The 21698-nt window shown below is 42.6% G+C and overlaps 1 protein-coding gene across 1 annotated transcript in view; it reads right to left on the reverse strand.

Annotated features, from left to right (window-relative positions):
• The window catches only part of PRKD1 (protein kinase D1), a 290788-nt gene that overhangs the window by 176788 nt on the left and 92302 nt on the right, over window positions 1–21698 (reverse strand). The window contains exon 5 of the mRNA XM_030215182.1: window positions 16138–16345. Within this exon, the coding sequence (XP_030071042.1) occupies window positions 16138–16345 (208 nt within the window). The remainder of the gene's footprint in view (window positions 1–16137; window positions 16346–21698) is intronic.

Genomic DNA, 21698 nt, shown 5'->3' on the forward strand with positions numbered 1-21698 from the left:
TGGCTAAAATGTAGAAGTTCAGCATTTTTTTTAAATATTGGGCCATTTATCTTTATGTCAGTCTCCTGAATTATAAGACCCAGTAATATTTTATGTTAATTAAAGCAAACAAACTACATTCCACATGTCATTGCCAAGATAATAAATTTACCCTAGGAATTCATAGTCAATTTCATGGCTCAGATTCAGAGTCATAACCTAGCTTTATCCTCATTTACAAACAAGATAAACCTGATTTTATATACAGCATTTAGGTTGGAAATGAAACATCAAGACAGGACACTGAAAATCTTTCAGAATGCCGAGTCTTATGTTAAATTATGTCTGTAGGAGCATACTAGTAAAAAAGGCCCGTTTCTGACACAAATGAAATGGCGCTAGCAAGGTTTTCCTCGGAGTGTGTATGTTTGAGAGAGTGTATGTGAGAGTGACTGTGTGAGTGTGTGTTTGTGACAGAGAGAGAGTGAGACTGGGTGCGAGTGTGTGTGTGAGCATGAGAGTGTGTGCCAGGGTCGTCCCCTCCCTCCCGCCCTCTGAGTTCCATGGTCGCCCCCCCTCCCTCCGAGTTCCAGGGTCGTCCCCTCCCTGCCTCTGAGTTCCAGGGCCGTCCCCTCCCTGCCTCCCTCCAAGTTTCAGGGTCCCCTCCCTCCCCTGCATTATGCTCTCTCCCCTGCATTCATCCATATGCAGGCAACGTCCTCTGTTCCCTGCCCCCTCCATCCATCCATGTGCAGCATCTCTCCCCTGCCCCCTCCACCTCCCTTCGAATTCCAGGCCCCCTTCCATCCCTCCCCCCTCTGAGTTCCAGTGTCCCCCTTCCTCCCTCCCATTTCCAGGGCCCCCCTCCCTCCGTCCCTCCCTCCCACACACACATACACACACAGTGCAATCCGCTAAAGTGCAAGGGTCTGGGACCAAAGAAATACATGCAGTTAACCAGAGCGTGCACTTAACCACTGTGACCCAAAGAAGCTTGATATCTGATAAACATATGTACAGTACTGTTTATTATATGTACAGTAGACAGTCTCCGTTAACTGACGTTAGGTTTACTTGAAGTAATCAGTCATAATCATCTGTACACTCTTGTGTCTGTGTCTGTGAGTTCCATAGACTACGCCTGCCAGACGGTAAAAACTGTCATAGCACTGACATCCAGTGGCCTCCAGATAAGCCCACACAGTGTTGAGACTCTCCAGCACTCTTGCAAAAGTGACAGGTTGTTGAATTTTGTCAGCATGTGCCTCGCTGCTCATTTCATCATCTGTTTCATCATCAGCCATTGTCTGCGTGTAGGCACACATCTCGACATCAGTGCTGTTGTCAGCTGTTTGTAGATCGTAATCAACAGCTACGTAGTGATGAAACTCCTCTTCAGTAACACCGGCTGGGTGTGGAGGAGTAGCCTAGTGGTTAATGCAGTGGACTTTGATCCTGGGAAACTGAGATTGATTCCCACTGCAGCTCCTTGTGACTCTGGGCAAGTCACTTAACCCTCCATTGCCCCTAGTACAAAAATAAGTACCTGAATATATGTAAACCACTTTGAATGTAGTTGCAAAAACCTCATAAAGGCGGTATATCAAGTCCCATTTCCCTTCCCTTCAATAGCCTGTTCATCTGACACGTTTGCAGCAGCTGCATCTGTTTCGTCCCTCTCCACATCCTTAACAAAGCTTGCCCGCTTGTAGCAGTTCACAATGGTTGCCTGTGTAACATGATTCCAGGCTTCTTTATGTATATATAGGGAATCCAAGGGTGATAGATTATGAGCCAGTTCAACAGCATGTTTATCCTTGCCAGTCTGGTCATCCATAATGCTCATCAGACGACGTAGCACAAGAGCCCGATAATGTTGTCTGAAATCGGAAATTATGCCCTGATCCATAGGTTGGATCAGAGAGGTACTGTTTGGTGGCAGGAAGACTACTACTACTACTTAACATTTCTAGAGTACTACTAGGGTTACGAAGCGATGTACAGTTTATCAATGAAGGACAGTCCCTGCTCAAAGGAGCTTACAATCTAAAGGATGAAATGTCAAGTTAGGGCAGTCTAGATTTCCTGAATAGAGGTATGGTAGTTAGGTGCTGAAGGCGACATTGAAGAGATGGGCTTTGAGTAAGGATTTGAAGATGGGCAGGGAGGGGGCCTGGCAAATGGTCTCAGGGAGTTTATTCCAAGCATGGGGTGAGGCGAGGCAGAAAGGGCAGAGCCTGGAGTTGACGGTGGTGGAGAAGGGTACTGAAAGGAGGGATTTGTCTTGAGAGCGGAGGTTATGGGTAGGAACGTAGGGGGAGATGAGGGTAGAGAGGTAAGGAGGGGCTGCAGATCGAGTGCATTTGTAGGTTAGTAGGAGAAGCTTGAACTGTATGTGGAACCTAATCGGAAGCCAGTGAAGTGACTTGAGGAGAGGGGTGATATGAGTATATCAGTCCAGGTGGAAGATAAGACATGCAGCAGAGTTCTGAACGGACTGAAGGGGGGATAGATGGCTAAGTGGGAGGCCAGTGAGGAGTAGGTTGCAGTAGTCAAGGCGAGAGGTAATGAGAGAGTGGATGAGAGTTTGGGTGGTGTGCTCAGAGAGGAAAGGACGAATTTTGCTAATGTTATAGAGGAAGAAGTGACAGGTCTTGGCTATCTGCGCAGAGAAGGAGAGGGAGGAGTCAAAGATGACTCCGAGGTTGCGGGCAGATGAGACGGGGAGGATGAGGGTGTTATCAACTGAGATAGAGACAGGGCCATGCCTAGGGTCTCTGGTGCCCCCCTGCAGACTATCGGTTGGCGCCCCCCCGTCCCCCCCCTCCTGTCCAGCAGAGCAGGAACAGAAGGGAGCAGGCAAGCAAGCCGGACCTCAGGAAAAAAGAGCACTGTATGTATCCCTCATTGATAAGTCTCTGACTCTAAAGTTTAGCAATTTCATTAAAGCAAAATGTATTTTCACATATCACATCCTATCCAAGGAGAATGTTTTATATATGGTAAAACTTCACACAGTATCAAAATACCTCTAATATGTAGTCGTGCCAGCCGAGGAAACTAACTGTGCTCAGCTCACAAGAGACAGAGTGAACATAAAATAAAACTTCATCCTTAAAAGATAATATCGGATGAATGCATGAAGGTGAATATGAATTCCTGTGAATGGAATCAATTTGATTTACAATAAATCCAGATACTACTCCCTCATATATATAACAAAAAATTATTTAAGTGGAATGGAATTATTTGACTGTACTGGTAAACAGAAAGAAATACTCTATTGCATTCTAATCTCCTTTGCACCAAAGGATATAATTCAGATCAAACATTTATCTCTGATCAACTATCTCAGATCAAATATTTATTTCAGATCAAATATTAAGGTTTCCTTGCTTACAGTCACTTAAATCTACCTAGCCTTTATATAGCTTATAGGATTTAAACACTCTTAAACGGAAATTCACCCTTTTCTATTCTTCATAAACTTCAAGTAATCCTGAAATATTCAGATCCTTTTCTCACTAGAGAAACTTCAATCGCCACCAATCTCTTTTCACTTATATTTTCTCATTTACCACAATCAGGCACTCTTTTATAACTTCAGTCAACAAACACAGGAAGTCACAGCTGGATGCCTCTCTTGGCAAAGGACAGCTCTCACTCTGTTCACTTCCCGGGCAGATTTCTTAACAGAAGCTGATCATCCAATCAGAGAGCTCTATTTGAATGCAGATTAACATACAGACACTCATGGGAATGTTTAGTGAAAAACACCGGACTAATTTGCATATGATTTAAACAAATCTGAGCATATGACAACCAAGTACAGACTCCCAGCACCTGAATTCTGCAATTAGATTTAAGGCAAATACTTTAAAAACTTATTTTTAGCACTTTTAAAATTTCAGGTTCTCTTTAATTTGAATGCTGTTTCAAGCTCTGAAACTCACCCTGACTGAGGAGCTAGCCCCAAACTGAAGCATAAATAGCAATCTGGTTGTATTTTCACATAACTTGAAGAGCGTGCCTGCCTCAATTAATACTGCTCCTTTGCATGAAAAGGGGAGGGCAGCGGAGATAGGAGAATCACAAGTTCAGGTGAAAGATTTTGCAAGTGAGCAGACTGACGGCAGGGCAGTGGCGCCCCTCGAAGGCAAGCGGCGCTTACCTCGCTTACTGCATCAGCACAGCCCTGGATAGAGAGTGGAGGGAGAGGAGAAGTGGGTTTGGGTGGGAAGACAATAAGCTCGATCTTGGCCATGTTCAGTTTCAGGTGGCGGTTGGACATCCAGGCAGCAATGTCGAATAAGCAGGCCAATACCTTGGCCTGGGTTTCCGCAGTGATGTCTGGTGTGGAGAGATAAAGCTGGGAGTCGTCAGCATAAAGATGATATTGGAAACCGTGGGATGAGATCAGGGAGCCCAGGGAAGAGGTGTAAATTGAAAACCACCTTGATGTTACACAGCCTGACATCATAACTGTGTGCAGCACAATTATCACAAAACAACAAAATCTGATGCTTTTGTGCCCGCATTCTAGTGTCTAACTTCTTTAGCCACTGCTTCCAAATTTCCCCAGTCATCCATGAATTTGCGTTAGCCTCGTATGACACAGGAAGTCACTTAACATTCTTGAAGCAATGGGGCTGTTTGCTCTTTCCAATGACGAGTGGTTCCAACTTCTCACCTCCATCCATATTGCAGCAAGGAGGATCGTCAGTCGGTCCTTCGACGTTTTACTTTCTGTAGTTTCGGCTTGTTTGAAACATCAGGAATCGCTCACCAGTAGAGACCGTTTTCGTCATTGAAAATATCACGAGGTGCAAACTTGTTCAAGATGGTAGGAAGAACTGAAACAACCCAATTTTCAGCACCAAAGTCATCAGCGTCTTGTTTTTCACCATGCTGTTTCTTGAATTTTATGTTGTTCCTCTCCCTCCATCTTTCCAACCATCCAACAGTGGCTTTGAATTCAGTTAGTCCAAGACTTTCAGCTAGCTGATTAGCTTTCTCCATAAGCAGTGGACCACTGATAGGAAACTGCTCCTGACTTGAGAAAACCACTGAAGAAGAGCATCTTCTACATCCTCAGCTTTTCCCGCCCGTTTACTTTTCCGGTGTGGATTTTTATTGTTTTGCCAGTCTTCCAGAAGCTGGTCTTTCTGCTTCAAGATACGTGAAATTTGATTGGGATTGACACCATATTCTTTAGCAATAGATGCTTGACTTTCTTTGTTTTCTAATTTTTTAAGAACTTCTATTAGTTCAGCCAGTCTTAAAGTCTTACAGTTCCGCCACGACGACGACTCCAGTGTACCCTCTAACATCATTCTTTCGCTTATTGTACAGCGCTGCATAATCCTAGTAGCGCTTTAGAAATGTTAAGTAGTAGTAGTTATTCTGCCTGTGACAGCTAAAGGGGCGGTAAATTTGAAATCTTGTTGGTTGTCACGTGCCAATCGGCTTCCATATTCTTTGCATGCGCTTATGCGGAGTCTTTCCTGCAGAGGAGCAGTCTTAAACCATGCATATAAGCGAATCTTGCACTTATCACATATATAGAAACTTCAGACCGCTCAAAACATGGCAGCCAGGCTTATATTTGGAAAAACGCGATTTGAAAGCGCAGAACCCCTCCGTGAAAAACTGCATTGGTTCCCAATTAAAGAACGTATTGTTCTCAAAATCTGCACCCTGGTTCATAAAATTATCTTCGGCGAAGTCCCAGGATCCATGACAAACGTCATAGACCTACCAACCAGATACACATCCGGATCAACACGAACATATCTAAACCTCCACTACCCAAGCTGCAAAGAAATATAAATCAACATATGGATCCAGTTTTTCCTACATAAGCACACAGTTGTGGAATGCACTACCAAAAGCCGTGAAAACAACGTATGACCACCTAAACTTCCGGAAATCTCTAAAAACTAACCTGTTTAAAAAGTCATACCCTACCGATCCAACTTAAATGTCTGAACTCTGCAACACAATGAAACCAAAGCACATAATGGACATAAAATAACTCTTCCGTTCTACGATTCCCTAATGTGTCTGTTCATGAACCTTATTTTACCACAACATCACTTTGTATTTGTTCATACCGGAGTCGGTACTATGTAAGCCACATTGAGCCTGAAAATAGGTGGGAAAAACTGAGAATGGACATGCAAATTTTTACACTGCTCAACCCACGTCCTCAATATGCTCCCTTTGAATTTGTGCATCCTTTGATTTTTACATGTTTAAGTAGTAACATTGTAAAATTCAGCATTTATACATGTATGCCATTTAAATGTGAAAATATTGCTATTTATACATACAAATGATATACAAGTCTAATATAACCTCCAATATCTCACACATCAAAGGCAATTTTCAAAACCATTGCTGCATTAAATGGGGTTTTATGCACGGAAGTGAGGCTTTGAGAGATGACCACTATATCTGAGGGTAAACTTATAAGCATTGCTTCACTGTCTAGCTAACTTTAATTAACACACGTGGAGGGGCATAATCGAACGGGGCACCCAAGTTTTCCTGAGGGTGTCCTCACAGGATGTCCCGCGAAGGGGCGGGGAAACCCGTATTATCGAAACAAGATGGACGCCCATCTTTTGTTTCGATAATAAGGTTGGGGACGCCCAAATCTCAACATTTAGGTCGACCTTAGAGATGGTCGACATAAATGTTGAGATGGTCGTCCCCGGTTTTTGGCGATAATGGAAACCGAGGACGCCCATCTCAAAAACGACCAAATCCAACTCATTTGGTCATGGGAGGAACCAGTGTTTGTAGTGCACTGGTCCCCCTGACATGCCAGGACACCAATCGGGCACCCTAGGAGGCACTGCAGTGGACTAACTGATGCACTAACTGAACGGAAAAAGCCCTTCCCTTACCGATCCCTGAGCGATTCGGAAAGGAACAGGCATGCATGAAGGAAATCGCATGCAAATGAGCTGCTCACTGATAGCTCATTTACACACGATTTCCTTCCTAAGGAGGGGAAGCCAATGCAGAGCAGCCACGCGTTATGCACATGCGCATGCTAAAGACGGCTTCATACACGCAGACAAGCTGCATATATAATAGCCGTCTACAACCTTAAAAGGCAAAAGTCCAGCTGAAAACGTCCAAGTGCTCGTCAGGGACGTCTTTTTTTTTTTAGTATGGGTGAAGGACGTCCAAGTGTTAGGTGCCTTCAGTCGCTATGCCTCCGTCCCTGCAACGGGCAGTTTAGGACGTCCAAAATTTGGATGTTTCTGTGAAAAGGATGTCCATGCCTTTGCTATGCCTCTGACACCCCCTTTATTAATTTGGATTTTGGATAACAAGTAGCAGCGGTGGGATTTGAACCAGCCACCTCTGGATTGCAAGACCAGTGTTCTAACCACTAAGCCACTCCTCCACTCCCTTGAAACTTGGCCGTCCCTGTGGGGGGGGGGGGGGCAGTTCAGGACGTACAAAATATTTGAAAGAAGGACGTCCACACCCCCCCCCCCCCCCCCCCCCAGGGACCTGCATACTGCTGCGATGGACCTGAGTATGATATTTGAGGCTGGCAAAAAAAGGTTGTAAAGTTGTTTTTTTCAGGTAAGGAGGGGGTCAGTCACCACTGGGGGAGTCAGGGGAGGTCATCCCCGATTCCCTCCGGTGGTCATCTGGTCAGTTCGGGCACCTTTTTGAGGCTTGGTCGTAAGAAAAAATGGACCAAGTAAAGTCGGCCAAGTGCTCGTCAGGGACGCCCTTCTTTTTTCCATTATCGCTCGAGGACGCCCATGTGTTAGGCATGCCCCAGTCTCGCCTTCGCTATGCCTCCGACATGCCCCCTGGAACTTTGGTCGTCCCCACAACGGGAAGCAGTTGAGGATGCCCAAAATTGGCTTTCGATTTTGCTGATTTGGGCAACCCTGAGAGAAGGACGCCCATCTCCTGATTTGTGTCAAAAGATGGGTGCCTTTCTAAATAAGCCTGATTATATGATATAATTTAAATCTTCACCCCATTATCAACGGATATTTGTAACCATAACTTAAGTTAAATAGAGAACACACAATTTTTATTTTGGTGGCTCCTGCTAATCATCCTTGGACCAACTTATCTTTTCAACTTGATAAGGACCATTACTCATTGGAATCCACAGCACGCATTTTAGGAGCCCAAGTAGATAACCTTTTATCAATGGAACATCAGATAGACATTGCTTTCTATTAGGAAATATTTTGATTTACCTAGGTTCACTCTTGATAGTCCAGGCACTGCTACTGTCCCAACTGGATTACAGTAATGGTGCCTACGTAGGCTGTTCAAAAGCTGTGTTTAAAAGACTTCAGACTGTTCAGAACACGGCCATTAGGCATATTTTTTTTGCTAGGAAGTTTGATAATGTGACTGTCCTCTTTCTCTGATTGTACTGGCTTCCGATCGAGGCTTGTGAAAAATTTAACATCTGCATGATGGATTTTAAAATACTTTATGGGATAGCTCCTATATATTTAGTCAGCTCCACCTCAGTATCACACAGCAATTTGTAATATTGTTTCAGGAATCAGATGAGGTTAAATTTCCTTACTGTTAAGGGGATTAAACCTCTTAAATATGCCAATTCTTCATTTTCATATTAAATGGTTTTGATCTGGAATTCCCTTCCAGAAGAAATTAGATGTCTAACGGATTATTTGTCATTTAGAGAGGCAATTAAAACCATTTTGTTTAGGGAACATTGGATTGATGGTTAACTGTTTCATAGATATAACATTAAGGGGTCGTTTTACAAAGGTGCACTGAAAAATGGCTTGTGGTAGTGTAGGTGCAGGTTTTGGGCGTGTGCCGATCCATTTTTTACAGAGCCTGTAAAAAGAGCCTTTTTTGCTGAAAATGGATGTGCAAAATCAAAATTGCTGCGCATCCATTTTGGGTCTGAGACCTTCCCGCCAGCCATTTACCTAGCGGTAAAGACTCACATGGTAACCGGGCAGTAATGACCTACGCGTGCCAAATGCCACTTGGGGCGTGTCTGTTAAGCACGCCTGAAAATAAAAATAATTTTCAGACACGTGTATCGGACACGTGCCAAAAATGAAATTACCGCAAGAGCCACGCGGTAGTCGGGCAGTAGCTGCGTAACCCTAGTAGCGCTTTAGAAATGCTAGTTAGTAGTAGTAGTAGTAGTAACTCCATTTTGGCACGCGTTAGGCATGGGTAGACGCTTACGCAGCTTAGTAAAAGGGCCCCTAAGTCAATTCTTTGTCAATATTATTCTGCATTCAGCTTCTTTTTTTATGTGACCCACTTTGAACTGTGCAGGTATCTGCGGGCTGTAAGAATTGGAAAGGAAATACATTTTTTAGGACCATCAGAGGTAGCATATTTCACATGAGCTGCTTTAACTGCTCGTGACTCACCACAGATCATCATTAGATCCACTTTTTCAAATATTTGTCTTGCACTTAAAACCATTGAATTCAAAATATATTGATTCAGATTTCCAAATCAAATCATTAATTCAAACTTCCATACATTTATAGTGGTATGAAATACTTAGCTTAGATATCCAGGAACCAGCTACTGACAAGGTCTATGTTTCTCCAGCTCTGTCATGGAAGTTGGCCCGCTTTAATGTTCCAAACAGCTATGATGAACTGTGGTAAGTCAGGAGCAGTTAAAGTTGTGCCAGAAAGATCCCTGCTGAGAGCGAATTCTATAAAGGGTCCTTGGTGCCAAGCGCCCTGTATAAAATAGCACTTAGCACCTATTCCTGCCACCAACTTTAGGCATGCAGACGTACACCAAGTGAAATCTGGTGTAAATCCTGACATGCAAGTTGAGTATGCAACTCTGAAATTCAATAACATTGTGCCTAAATTATGAGAACACCCCTGACCCGCTCATGCTGATCCCATGGCCACGTCTCCTTTTTGGTTGTATGTGAGATCATTTTAATGTGTTACTGTACAGAACAGCGTGTAGGCAGAAGCACGTACAAATCCAAATAATTGTCAATTAACGCCTATAATTGGTGATAATTGGCTCATTAATTATTTTATGTGTGCATTCCTGAATCACACCCAAAATATGGTACACAAATTTTGTCAACCTTTATAGAATCTGGGGGATAGATTGTTAGTTAAATTTATATTTGTGCCATATTGAGCTTTCCCTGTACTGCATAAAGTAATTTTGACCCTTACGAGTGATTTTACTTCATTGTCTATGCACACAGGCTTAGTAACACATTAGGGAGGCATTTTTTGGAGATAGGGTTGGTGGTAAGGATCAGATGTACATCCCATTTTTTTGGATTTCAAAAAATAAGTACATAAGCTTCATTGAGAAAAGTATCCATATGACAACAGGGGAAAAGCTGTGTAAGTATTTTACTCAAACTTTCAAAAGGAACTTTTTCCATTTGAAAACTAATGTGAAGTCCATGGACAAATAGCACCCAGACTATGGTGGTCATTTTAGAAGCAATATTCCTATTTTAGACATGGATATCCTGGTACATCCATGTCTAAATGTCTAAACCTTATAAAGTGCTATTCTACAACTCCCCAGAGAAAAATGTTGGTGTGGTGAAAACGTCGAAAAAGGCAGGAGGCACATTGGGTATGTCATGGGCAGTATTCAATTGCTACATATGTTGTGTATCAGTGATTCTGGGTAGCACAATGGGCAGTACTCAAGTGCTACATCTGATGTGTATCAGTGATTCTGGGTAGCACATCAATATACAGGAAACTCATTCTGGGTGGCACAGCAGTATACAGGAAGCTAAAAAAAATGTTGAGACTTACACCTTCTATAAAGCACAAATAAGTGTCATGGCAGCTTAACTTTGTGACTGCTTGTGTTAGTGCTGACCGAGAAGAGCTGATATGAGAGTCTGTGAGCTTGACTGCCATCTCTGTCCACCCATGTCTGTTCATAGTTCACCCCCACCACCACCACCACTATGTTCTGTCTGTGTCTGGGCCTGTATCTGTAGGCAAGTGAGGTGGTTTTTGTGAATCTCTGTGCTGCTGCAATGTGTGTGAGTTTTGATGTTGGTGGTGAGGAGCACTCTGGGTAGAGGTGGTGGGGAGCACTCTGGATGGTAGTGGTAGGCGTTGTTGGTTATGAACCACCAAAACATGTGTGCTGTGGAAGCCATGCTGCCACAAGGCACACTTGGAGGAGGGTCAACAGGTCACATCCTTATCTCAGGATATAAAGGTCGGGACACAGTTTCTTGATCTCACTGAGGAGCAATGCAAAGAGTGCTTCTGATTCAACAAGGCAGCCATTCTGCATCTCTACCAACAGCTGGAGCTCCTCCTCTCACTGCTACTCACAAGGGAGAACCCGTACCTATCCACTTCAAGGTCACCTCTGCACTAGTCTTTCTGGCTACTGGCAATTTCCAGTCTGTCCGGCAGCCACTACAGGCCTAAGCCAGTCAGCAATCTCCCAGTGCATCACAGAGTTCTTCACGGTTCTTCTCACATACTCCACTGACTATATTGTATTCCTCCAGACCTAGCAGCAAACACAATACACAATGACCCAATTATATGATATTGCTCACTTCCCCTCTGTCCTCAATGTCACTGACTGCACATTTGTGGCAGGGAGAGAGCCCACGGACCACAACAGAAAGATCTTCCACTCCCTCAATATGATGCCTTCCCACACTTCCCTGGATTCTGACATGACTCATTCATCATTACACATTTGGTGATGCCTGACCATTTCAAGAGTGGAGAGATCACTAGCAGCTGGCTCATAGATAACACATGACACCATCACAACTGCAGACATCCATGTGCCAGAGCCTAACTCATAGCATCAATATGCTTCTAGCTGGGACAGTATCCTATCTGTCGCTGATCTCCCTATCATCCCATGACCATTCTTCCACTCTCCCCATATCATACAGGGCTACTCACAGAAGAGATAGCTCATGACCCCAAACATCAGATCCCATGATAAGGCAGAAGAGCACTACAACAGTGACCACCACCAAAGCAGGGCTGTCTTCAAATGCATCTTTGAACTGCTCAAGTAACAATTCAGGTGCCTAGATGGATTCTTTATTCATATTTACTATACTGCTCAAATCTGTCATGCAGTACTAGGCGGTGTACAGGCTAAAACATACAATAGAAAGGAATTACACTATCAAGGATAGAAAAGTGATGTAAACATCCAGACAAAGATATCGAAGAGACTAGAAAGAAAGTGGAAGAAAGGAGGAAAGGGAAAAGGAGGAACGAGAAAAAAGCATATGGAGTATGTCAGACTGAAGTCACATCAAGGGTGGGCATCGAAAGTTTGAGAAAAGAGCCACGTTTTGTTGAAGTACTTAAATCTGGGTAGAGAAGATTCACTGTGAATATAGAGAGGAAGACTATTCCAAAGGGCTGAAGCCATAAAGAAAAATGCACTGTGTCTTATTTGCTCCTGATGTGCAAGTTTTGGGCTTGGTAGGATTAATCTATGATCATTCTGTGATCAAAGGACATGAGTTGGAGCATAAGGGATAGTTAATATGGGCAGGTAATTAGGGGATACAGCATGAAGAGCTTGAAAATTCAAAAAGGAGGATCTTATACTGCACTTGAAAAAAGACAGGGAGCCAGTGATGATATTTAAGTAGTGGTGTAACTCTATCAAATTTTTTCAGAATTTTGTATTACCTGTAGTTTCCTGAGTGATGCTTGAGGAATACCCGAATAAATGATGTTACAGTAGTCGAGTTTCAAAATAATAAATGACAAGATGAGACTCTGAAAAAAATTATGACTGAAATATGGTCTTTCAAACTTGTCTTAATGTGCAAAAGGTGGATTTGACAAGACATAAAATATGAGAACTGAAAGTAAGATGAGAGGCCAAAGTAACCCGAAGATAACGGAAGGAATCCGCTGGGGAAATGGAGGAGCGGTTGACATGGAGATGTGGAACGATTTGTAGAAGGGAGTTGCTCTACAAACCTAAACAGATTTGCCAGATATTCATGACCTGCTGTATCCTGCACAACCTTGCGCTAAAAGGCATTGTGTCATTACATGAGGAACTGGAGACAAAGGATAGAGGCACAGAGGAGGAGGAAAAGGTACCACCAGCATTTGAGCATGTGAATCCATTCCAGTAGGGCACTGCATCAAGGAATGAACTCATATACCACTCAATTCTGTGAAGGTATATTTGCCATAGCAGAACAAGTGAGCAATTACAATATGTGAATGTGTGAGCATGTGTAAAATATGTCACCCTTATCACCTACACAGTGCCCATTCCCTATCCTATAAGTGAGGGCCCCCACCAACACCCATAGCTGCCACCTATAACTACTGCACTATAACCTTCCCCCCTCCACTCCTACAAGTGCTTCCCCCCTTGCCCAAAAGCCATATCCCTCACCCTCACTAATTCCATACCGCCTACCACTCCCCACACAAAGTCTTCCTCCCCCACCTTCTTACTGCCCATCTATCTTTTCCCCCTCCCCCTCTGAGATCCACCTTCCTCCTCCTTAATACATTTTGGCTTCCTGCGGATTCTGGACTCTGGGAGGAGCTATCACTGTTTTTCAATCTGGATGAGGATTTCTCAGCATCCATTCCCGCCTGCTGTGCTGCTGCAGCAAATGTTGGGAAGATCAAGAGTGATTATAGGGCATGACACTGAGTCAGTTCCTGCTGCATAATGGGTGGTGGGTCATGTCTGTCCCCTGGAACCCTTGGGATGGGTGCCAACTAGGTGATAGTCACAGGCCCTTGGAGCTTGCTGCTTTCCAGCCCCTATTGGTATGTATGGTGTTGGAGGCTCACTGGTGAATGGAATGGGCTGGCTGTTGGGATGACTTTGGGAGGCCATCTTCTCACACAGTATTTCCATTCTGCAAGTCAATATCTGTATCACCTGCACCACCAACTGGTTCAGCTGTATTTGTTCATCCACCTGTGCCATTTACCACTCCATCATTGCCAGCATCTGTAATTCAGCTTACAGTATCTCTCTGGGCCACTATGTCCCTGTTCTGCGCCATAAGATCACAAGCACAGGTCACCAGTTCATGCTGCTGTCTACAAGGCTACTGTTGGGCCATACCACCACCTTCAGTTGTTGGTGGGAGGGATGAGCACATCAATAATCTACATGTGTTTGTTTCCTAAATTGCTGGCAGCTGGGAACAATTACAACCCCAAACTGTGTATGTGTGTAGAACCAAGGTGGAAGTGGTGCCCCTCATGACTCTTTTCTGGGGCTAGGCTGCATGGGAAGGCTGCTGCAGCTACCCAGCTCTCCCACTCCTCCTCCTCATGTTCTTCAATCTCCTCCTCCAATGTGCATGAGATTGGTAGGTGCTAGTTTGGCTAGGTCTGTGTGCATTATGAGATGATGCTCCCTTTGTCAGAGACATGCAACTCATGACTGACACACTTGTGGTAGCACATGGGGGCTTCTGCGTGATGTTGACAGCCATATGACAGACAATCCCCAAAGTAAGCAATCATATCCTCTTACAATACTGTAATGGATTTGGTCAGGAGGGATAATGGGAGTGTGAAAAGGTGGCCTGTATGTTGAGGGAAGGTCAGCCAAAGATGGTCCAGATGGTCTAGGTTGGTGCTACCATCAGGTATGAATAGCACCTTTGTGCCTATGGGTGTCACTCTGCATATGCTAGATTTGCAGCACTGCATATGTGCACTATGAACGTGTACTGGCCACCCTGCTATTGTGTTGTGACCTTAGAGGTCTGCAACTGTGTACAGGTGCTCTCAGCATCTTGACAGCTGTGTAGCTGGCAAGATATCACACAGGTGGGGTGGTTGTAAGGACCTTATTCCAGATCGCCTCCCAGACCCTTCTTGCTGCTGCTTGGAGGGACCCTGTGCCTGCCCTCACTGAAGAGGCCCTCCTCATTTTGCTTGACTAGGATTCTCATGAGGTTGCTTTCCTTCTTAGAGAAATTTTGCTCCTTCTTGGCCTCCATCTTGCATGTGTATGTGGCAGGTCAGAATAATAACCTAGGCATTGCTGGGAAAAGCCATTTATGTGCCTCCGAGCAGGATTTCCACTTTTTCTGTTGCTACCAGAGGATGGACAGAAGACACTGTATGGCTAGCAGTACACATGTATGGATCACTGGACTTCTAACATTGCATGGGTATGGCCACCAGCAGACCCAGGTATGCTTTTTTCCCTGCAGGCACTACATGGGTACATTTCATTGCCAGGGAATCTCACCAGTCCTGCATGTGTTTCCATATTTAAACCCACTTTCAATGTATTTACCTCCACTTTACAAGCCATTGGGATTTAGATGTCTACCATTTCAGTTTTTTGCTAATAGCCATATGTATCTCCTATTCAGTTTTTCCCCCTTTTCTACGTTTTTCCTGGGGCAAGGATATACATCTAACCAGATATATAACCATGTGGCATTTTAATAACTGAATACCAGAGGTTTTTTATGCCGATGATGCAAACTTTACACCGCTTAAATCCTGCCACCTGAAAGTTTTTTCAAAAATAGGGTGGAGGGGATCTGAGGCTTTTTCGTCCTGGTCAATTCAATGCCACGTTGGAGTGTTTTGAGAAATACATTTTGTTGGATTATTGATACATGAAAGAGTTTATATTCCAGATTGATTCTGTTTCTTTTGACCTTCTTTATTTTGCATTACTTGTAAAATATGTCCCATTTTCTGTACATTTTCACTAAAATCTCAAGGTTCACACATCCAAGGCCTATAGTTTATTAAAACTTACTTCTTTCAATTAAAAAAAAAACTTACTATATCGTCCAAGTCATCTCACAGATATGGGTGGTTTATAGTCTAAAACAACAAAAATATAAGAAAGGGAAAGGAACTACAGTATTTGATAGGATAGTATTTATCACTCAGCAATAGAACAATCAACCCACAACAGAAAATCTAAAATGGTGCTGCCCAGGTATAGGCAAATTTTTAAAAATTTACCCCACTATAATTTCCATAATTGCATTTTGTTAGATGACCACAAATGTGCCATTTTTACATCTTCATGCCACTTACAAAGATTGTAAGAATTTTAATATGAATGTTCAAAGATCCTACAAATGATTTATATGCCACCTGTTATCATACTTTGTAATGGCTGAACAACACTTACCTTTGCATTGTAAACCTTGTCTGAAGAGTCCCTTGAGGAGTTTCTTACAGTAATGGCATACTGTGGGACGTGTATAAGAATGGATCACAAATGTGTGAGGCACTTTAACCTTGGAGAGCCAGATCTTATCCAGTTGAATGGGGCGGCCAATATAAGACTGTGAATTTGATCTCCTTTCTCGACCCATGAAAGATTCCGATAGGGATTTCTGCTGCAGATTGATATAGATGAGCAATTACTGAGAGAAGTTCATAGCAGCATATGACTAAAAAATAACTCCTTGCATCCATCATCTTCAGCAGCCTTCCAGTGTAAATAGAAGTGCAATCTATTTAATAATGCCATATATCATTATATACATTAATATTAAAGCTTAAAAACCTAACCAGATTTCTCTTTAACGTATCTCAGGTTGCTGCCTATGGGATCTCCAAAAGCTGAACGATTCTATAACAATAAAATAGTTCTTCTTAAGTTTCACCTTTTATATCTTCAAATAGAAGCCAATTGAAACAGCTTTTTCAGTTTCAGCTGAAACTCCTGCTGAAAATGTCTAACCACTTTCGGGTAAAACCAAAACTGCAGCTGAAACTTGTTGTGTGGATTCTGCCGAAACCAAAAACTAAAGTTTGGTTGTGTGAATATGAAACTATGAGGCCCACTGGAGATTGTCAGGTGCCAGGGCTTGCAGTTGGCAACCTTCTGCTAAACCCACAGGAGATTAACCTCCAGTCCCAGGAGCTGCAAGCACAGGCTGACAACTGGGAGAGTCATTTTAACAAAGACTTCTCAACAAGTCTGGCACGTTTAGAATCTCAAGTCAATGCAGGTGTAGTTAAATATTTTCTGAGACAGGACCTTTGTGAGAATGTGTTAAAAAAAATCACGATTACCAGCTTTTTATGCTTACCTAAACTGTGCACAAGTAACAAGAAAAGGTTGCAATGACGTGTTTCCCATTTTGTATTTAATTAAAGGACAAGCATGATGTAGATTCTTACTAAAATAGACTAAAGGTATCCAGACACTGGTCAAAACACTGCAGTCATTATTCCAGTCTGACACATACAGTGGTGGAAATAAATATTTGATCCCTTGCTGATTTTGTAAGTTTGCCCACTGACAAAGACATGAGCAGCCCATAATTGAAGGGTAGGTTATTGGTAACAGTGAGAGATAGCACATCACAAATTAAATCCGGAAAATCACATTGTGGAAAGTATATGAATTTATTTGCATTCTGCAGAGGGAAATAAGTATTTGATCCCCCACCAACCAGTAAGAGATCTGGCCCCTACAGACCAGGTAGATGCTCCAAATCAACTCGTTACCTGCATGACAGACAGCTGTCGGCAATGGTCACCTGTATGAAAGACACCTGTCCACAGACTCAGTGAATCAGTCAGACTCTAACCTCTACAAAATGGCCAAGAGCAAGGAGCTGTCTAAGGATGTCAGGGACAAGATCATACACCTGCACAAGGCTGGAATGGGCTACAAAACCATCAGTAAGACGCTGGGCGAGAAGGAGACAACTGTTGGTGGCATAGTAAGAAATGGAAGAAGTACAAAATGACTGTCAATCGACAAAGATCTGGGGCTCCACGCAAAATCTCACCTCGTGGGGTATCCTTGATCATGAGGAAGGTTAGAAATCAGCCTACAACTACAAGGGGGGAACTTGTCAATGATCTCAAGGCAGCTGGGACCACTGTCACCACGAAAACCATTGGTAACACATTACGACATAACGGATTGCAATCCTGCAGTGCCCGCAAGGTCCCCCTGCTCCGGAAGGCACATGTGACGGCCCGTCTGAAGTTTGCCAGTGAACACCTGGATGATGCCGAGAGTGATTGGGAGAAGGTGCTGTGGTCAGATGAGACAAAAATTGAGCTCTTTGGCATGAACTCAACTCGCCGTGTTTGGAGGAAGAGAAATGCTGCCTATGACCCAAAGAACACCGTCCCCACTGTCAAGCATGGAGGTGGAAATGTTATGTTTTGGGGGTGTTTCTCTGCTAAGGGCACAGGACTACTTCACCGCATCAATGGGAGAATGGATGGGGCCATGTACCGTACAATTCTGAGTGACAACCTCCTTCCCTCCGCCAGGGCCTTAAAAATGGGTCGTGGCTGGGTCTTCCAGCACGACAATGACCCAAAACATACAGCCAAGGCAACAAAGGAGTGGCTCAGGAAGAAGCACATTAGGGTCATGGAGTGGCCTAGCCAGTCACCAGACCTTAATCCCATTGAAAACTTATGGAGGGAGCTGCAGCTGCGAGCTGCCAAGCGACAGCCCAGAACTCTTAATGATTTAGAGATGATCTGCAAAAGAGGAGTGGACCAAAATTCCTCCTGACATGTGTGCAAACCTCATCATCAACTACAGAAGACGTCTGACCGCTGTGCTTGCCAACAAGGGTTTTGCCACCAAGTATTAGGTCTTGTTTGCCAGAGGGATTAAATACTTATTTCCCTCTGCAGAATGCAAATAAATTCATATACTTTCCACAATGTGATTTTCCGGATTTAATTTGTGATGTGCTATCTCTCACTGTTACCAATAACCTACCCTTCAATTATGGGCTGCTCATGTCTTTGTCAGTGGGCAAACTTACAAAATCAGCAAGGGATCAAATACTTATTTCCACCACTGTATAATCCTAAAAAAATCATGTTGCCATTACCAAATGTGAGGACTATATGCTCTGAAAAATTACAATTAAGAGAAATACATTTCTTAAAGTAATTTCTAATATATAAACTTCATTTCCCTACTAACTCTATAAGCTGATCAGTACTTGTGCTTAAAAGCAATTAATGCAGATTCCTTTCTCATAGAATCTAGCTTCTGCATGCCACAAGTTTCATTAAATGCTACATCTTCATCATACCCAACAGAGCCTGGAAATTCTTTAGCATCACACAAACATTATCCAACTTAAATAATGAAAGACCTTATTTTACCTACAAGCAAAATAGCTGCACACATGGACCTCAGCTAATGAAAACTGAAACCAAAAGCCACAGTGCTTTTACTAAGGCTGATTTTGCGCCACATTTGGAGTGACAGTTGATGTCATATCTCCAAAGAAAGGCTAATTCCTAAGGAGCTTATGATCCTGTTGCAGGAATTGATGCAGGAATTACCCCTATTGTTAGCAGAATCTGTGGTACTTCAGGAGTCAAACAGCACACACCAGAATGAAGGAGAAATCTTCTTTATTTGCCAGCAAACAAAGTAGAACATCAGCACTAAGTCTCTTCTTCAGCTCTCTCTGGATCCTGCATCTCTTGTCTGTCCTCTCTCTCCTTCTTCTGTCTGTTCCTTCTGACGTAAGCTGCTTCTGCTCCCACTTATATACAGTTCTATCCCCCTCTCTAGCCCCCCTTACTCTCCAGATGGTAAAGAATAGATTGGTTACCTTGCCTTGAACTAATTATTACCATACATATACTTTAAAAATATCAGTTACATAGGTTTGATATTTCTCAAACTGACCTATGACCTGGGGCCTCTCACACCAGACAATTGGGCACCAGAACTCTTGGCATTTCATTATGATTAATTTCTCAGCTATAGCTTAAACTGGGTTCATTTAGGGGCTAAGGGATATTCTTGCTTAATGCTACAGTCCTACACTTAGCTAATCAATCAAGGAGAAGGCTTTTCCTGACCTTTTTCACCTATTAGCTTCATACATTGAACCAGCCAGGACTGCAGATAACTCAAACCAGATGCTGACCTTTTCAACTGCAGTCTTACTTGAAAAGTAACACTGGATTTAAAGATATTCTACATATTAATTACACAGAATAAAACATATTCTAAAATAAGCAGAATCAGTATTCCTTATAAGACATATTCTAAATATCAAGAATATCTAGAATTATTTAAACAGCATTCAGCCTACTTTTAAACTACAGTATGTCTGGCTCATGCCTTGTTTATAATGGTATACATATGTGGTAAGGTAATACCTTTGAACTAGCCTTAACCCTCCATCACTCACAAGGGGTCAAAGAAAGTTTCTCTCTCTGACCTTTCTAACCTTTAGCTTAGCCAAAGCTAGACTTTCTAAGTAATCTAAACCAGATGACATTCCTTCACTTTACTTTACAGAACTGAGAATTTAACCACCAAACTTTTAAACAGAATTAACAATTAATATAATTTCTTTGTCCACTGCTGTCTCAATCCTAAATTTATGGACTTAAATCACTGCTAAACTTTTTTATGAAAAGCATTTATCTATTTACCATATAAACTACTATGCAAGATAAGTAAGTAATGCCACACTGGAAAAAGACCAAGGGTCCATCGAGCCCAGCATCCTGTCCATTACTTCCAACTGCATTACACACATACACACACACACACAAAAAAAAAAGAATGCAAAGAGCAGTCTTCTCGTAAACTATCTTACAATCTCTTGTGGTCTAGTGGGACAGTCAGGGCAGGAGTGATCTCCAGTCGCTCTTGTACAGATCAGCTCTACTCTCAAAATGGCTGCCATAACTTCTTGCAGCAGTCTCCGAGATTGCCACTAGAAGTCATAACAGCCATTTTGAGAGAACAGCCAGCATGGGCAGGAGCAACTACAAATCACTCCTGCCCTGACTACAAGGGATTGTATGATAGGCCCAAGGGGGTGAAACACAACTCCTATTCAGAAAGGAGGAGGGAGGGAGAGAGATAAACAGAACAAAGCAGACATTTTCATCTTCCACCAAAAACACATGGTCAGTATTGTCTGAAACCATAACCATGACTGTAGCCTTTTGGCTGAAACTGAAACTGGGCAGAAAAACAATTTTGAGCCAGTTTCGGCACCGTAACCAAAACCAAAATTCAGTCAGCTTCTATCTTCAAAATATGTACTTTGAGTACCCAAATCCAAATAAAATTCCTTTTTTTTTTTTTTTACTAAGGTATGGTGTGGTAGCCATGATAGTCCACTTTTAAAGGTAATATATAGAAATAAAACAAAACATATTAAAGAAAATAAGATGATATCTTTTCTAATAGACTAACAATACATTTTTTGAACTGACCTTTGAAAGCTAATCAAAAAATGTATTAATTTAGTCCAATAAAAAAGGTATCGGATCTTATTTTCTCTGTTTTGTTTTATTTATATTTATTACCTACTAAAGTGTGGTAAGCAGATACCACGTGAATTATAGTGAGGGGGCAAATATGCTTAAATCTTTGGTAATTAAAATTACTTTAAATGTATTAAGAAACGTCTTTGACTGGAAGCTTGGCTCCTTAATTGGCTATTGCTATATGTGTAGTTTTCTGACATATGGCACTAATACATGCTAATGCCAGTACTTACACATGAGGTTGCAAAAATTAGCATTTACATGTTGGTGAATGGCTCCTGAACTTTGCAAAACAAAACAGTCTGTATCTGGTGAACATAAAGTTCCAGGCTACAGAAACATAATTGGACATGGAAATCATCAGATGCCCAGAAGATGAACATGATCGACTTGATTCTGGTTGAAATAAACTCATTGATAGTACACAATGACACAGTTCAATAAGTG

Source organism: Microcaecilia unicolor, chromosome 9, assembly GCF_901765095.1.
Source record: "Microcaecilia unicolor chromosome 9, aMicUni1.1, whole genome shotgun sequence".
In the NCBI taxonomy this organism is placed as follows: domain Eukaryota; kingdom Metazoa; phylum Chordata; class Amphibia; order Gymnophiona; family Siphonopidae; genus Microcaecilia; species Microcaecilia unicolor.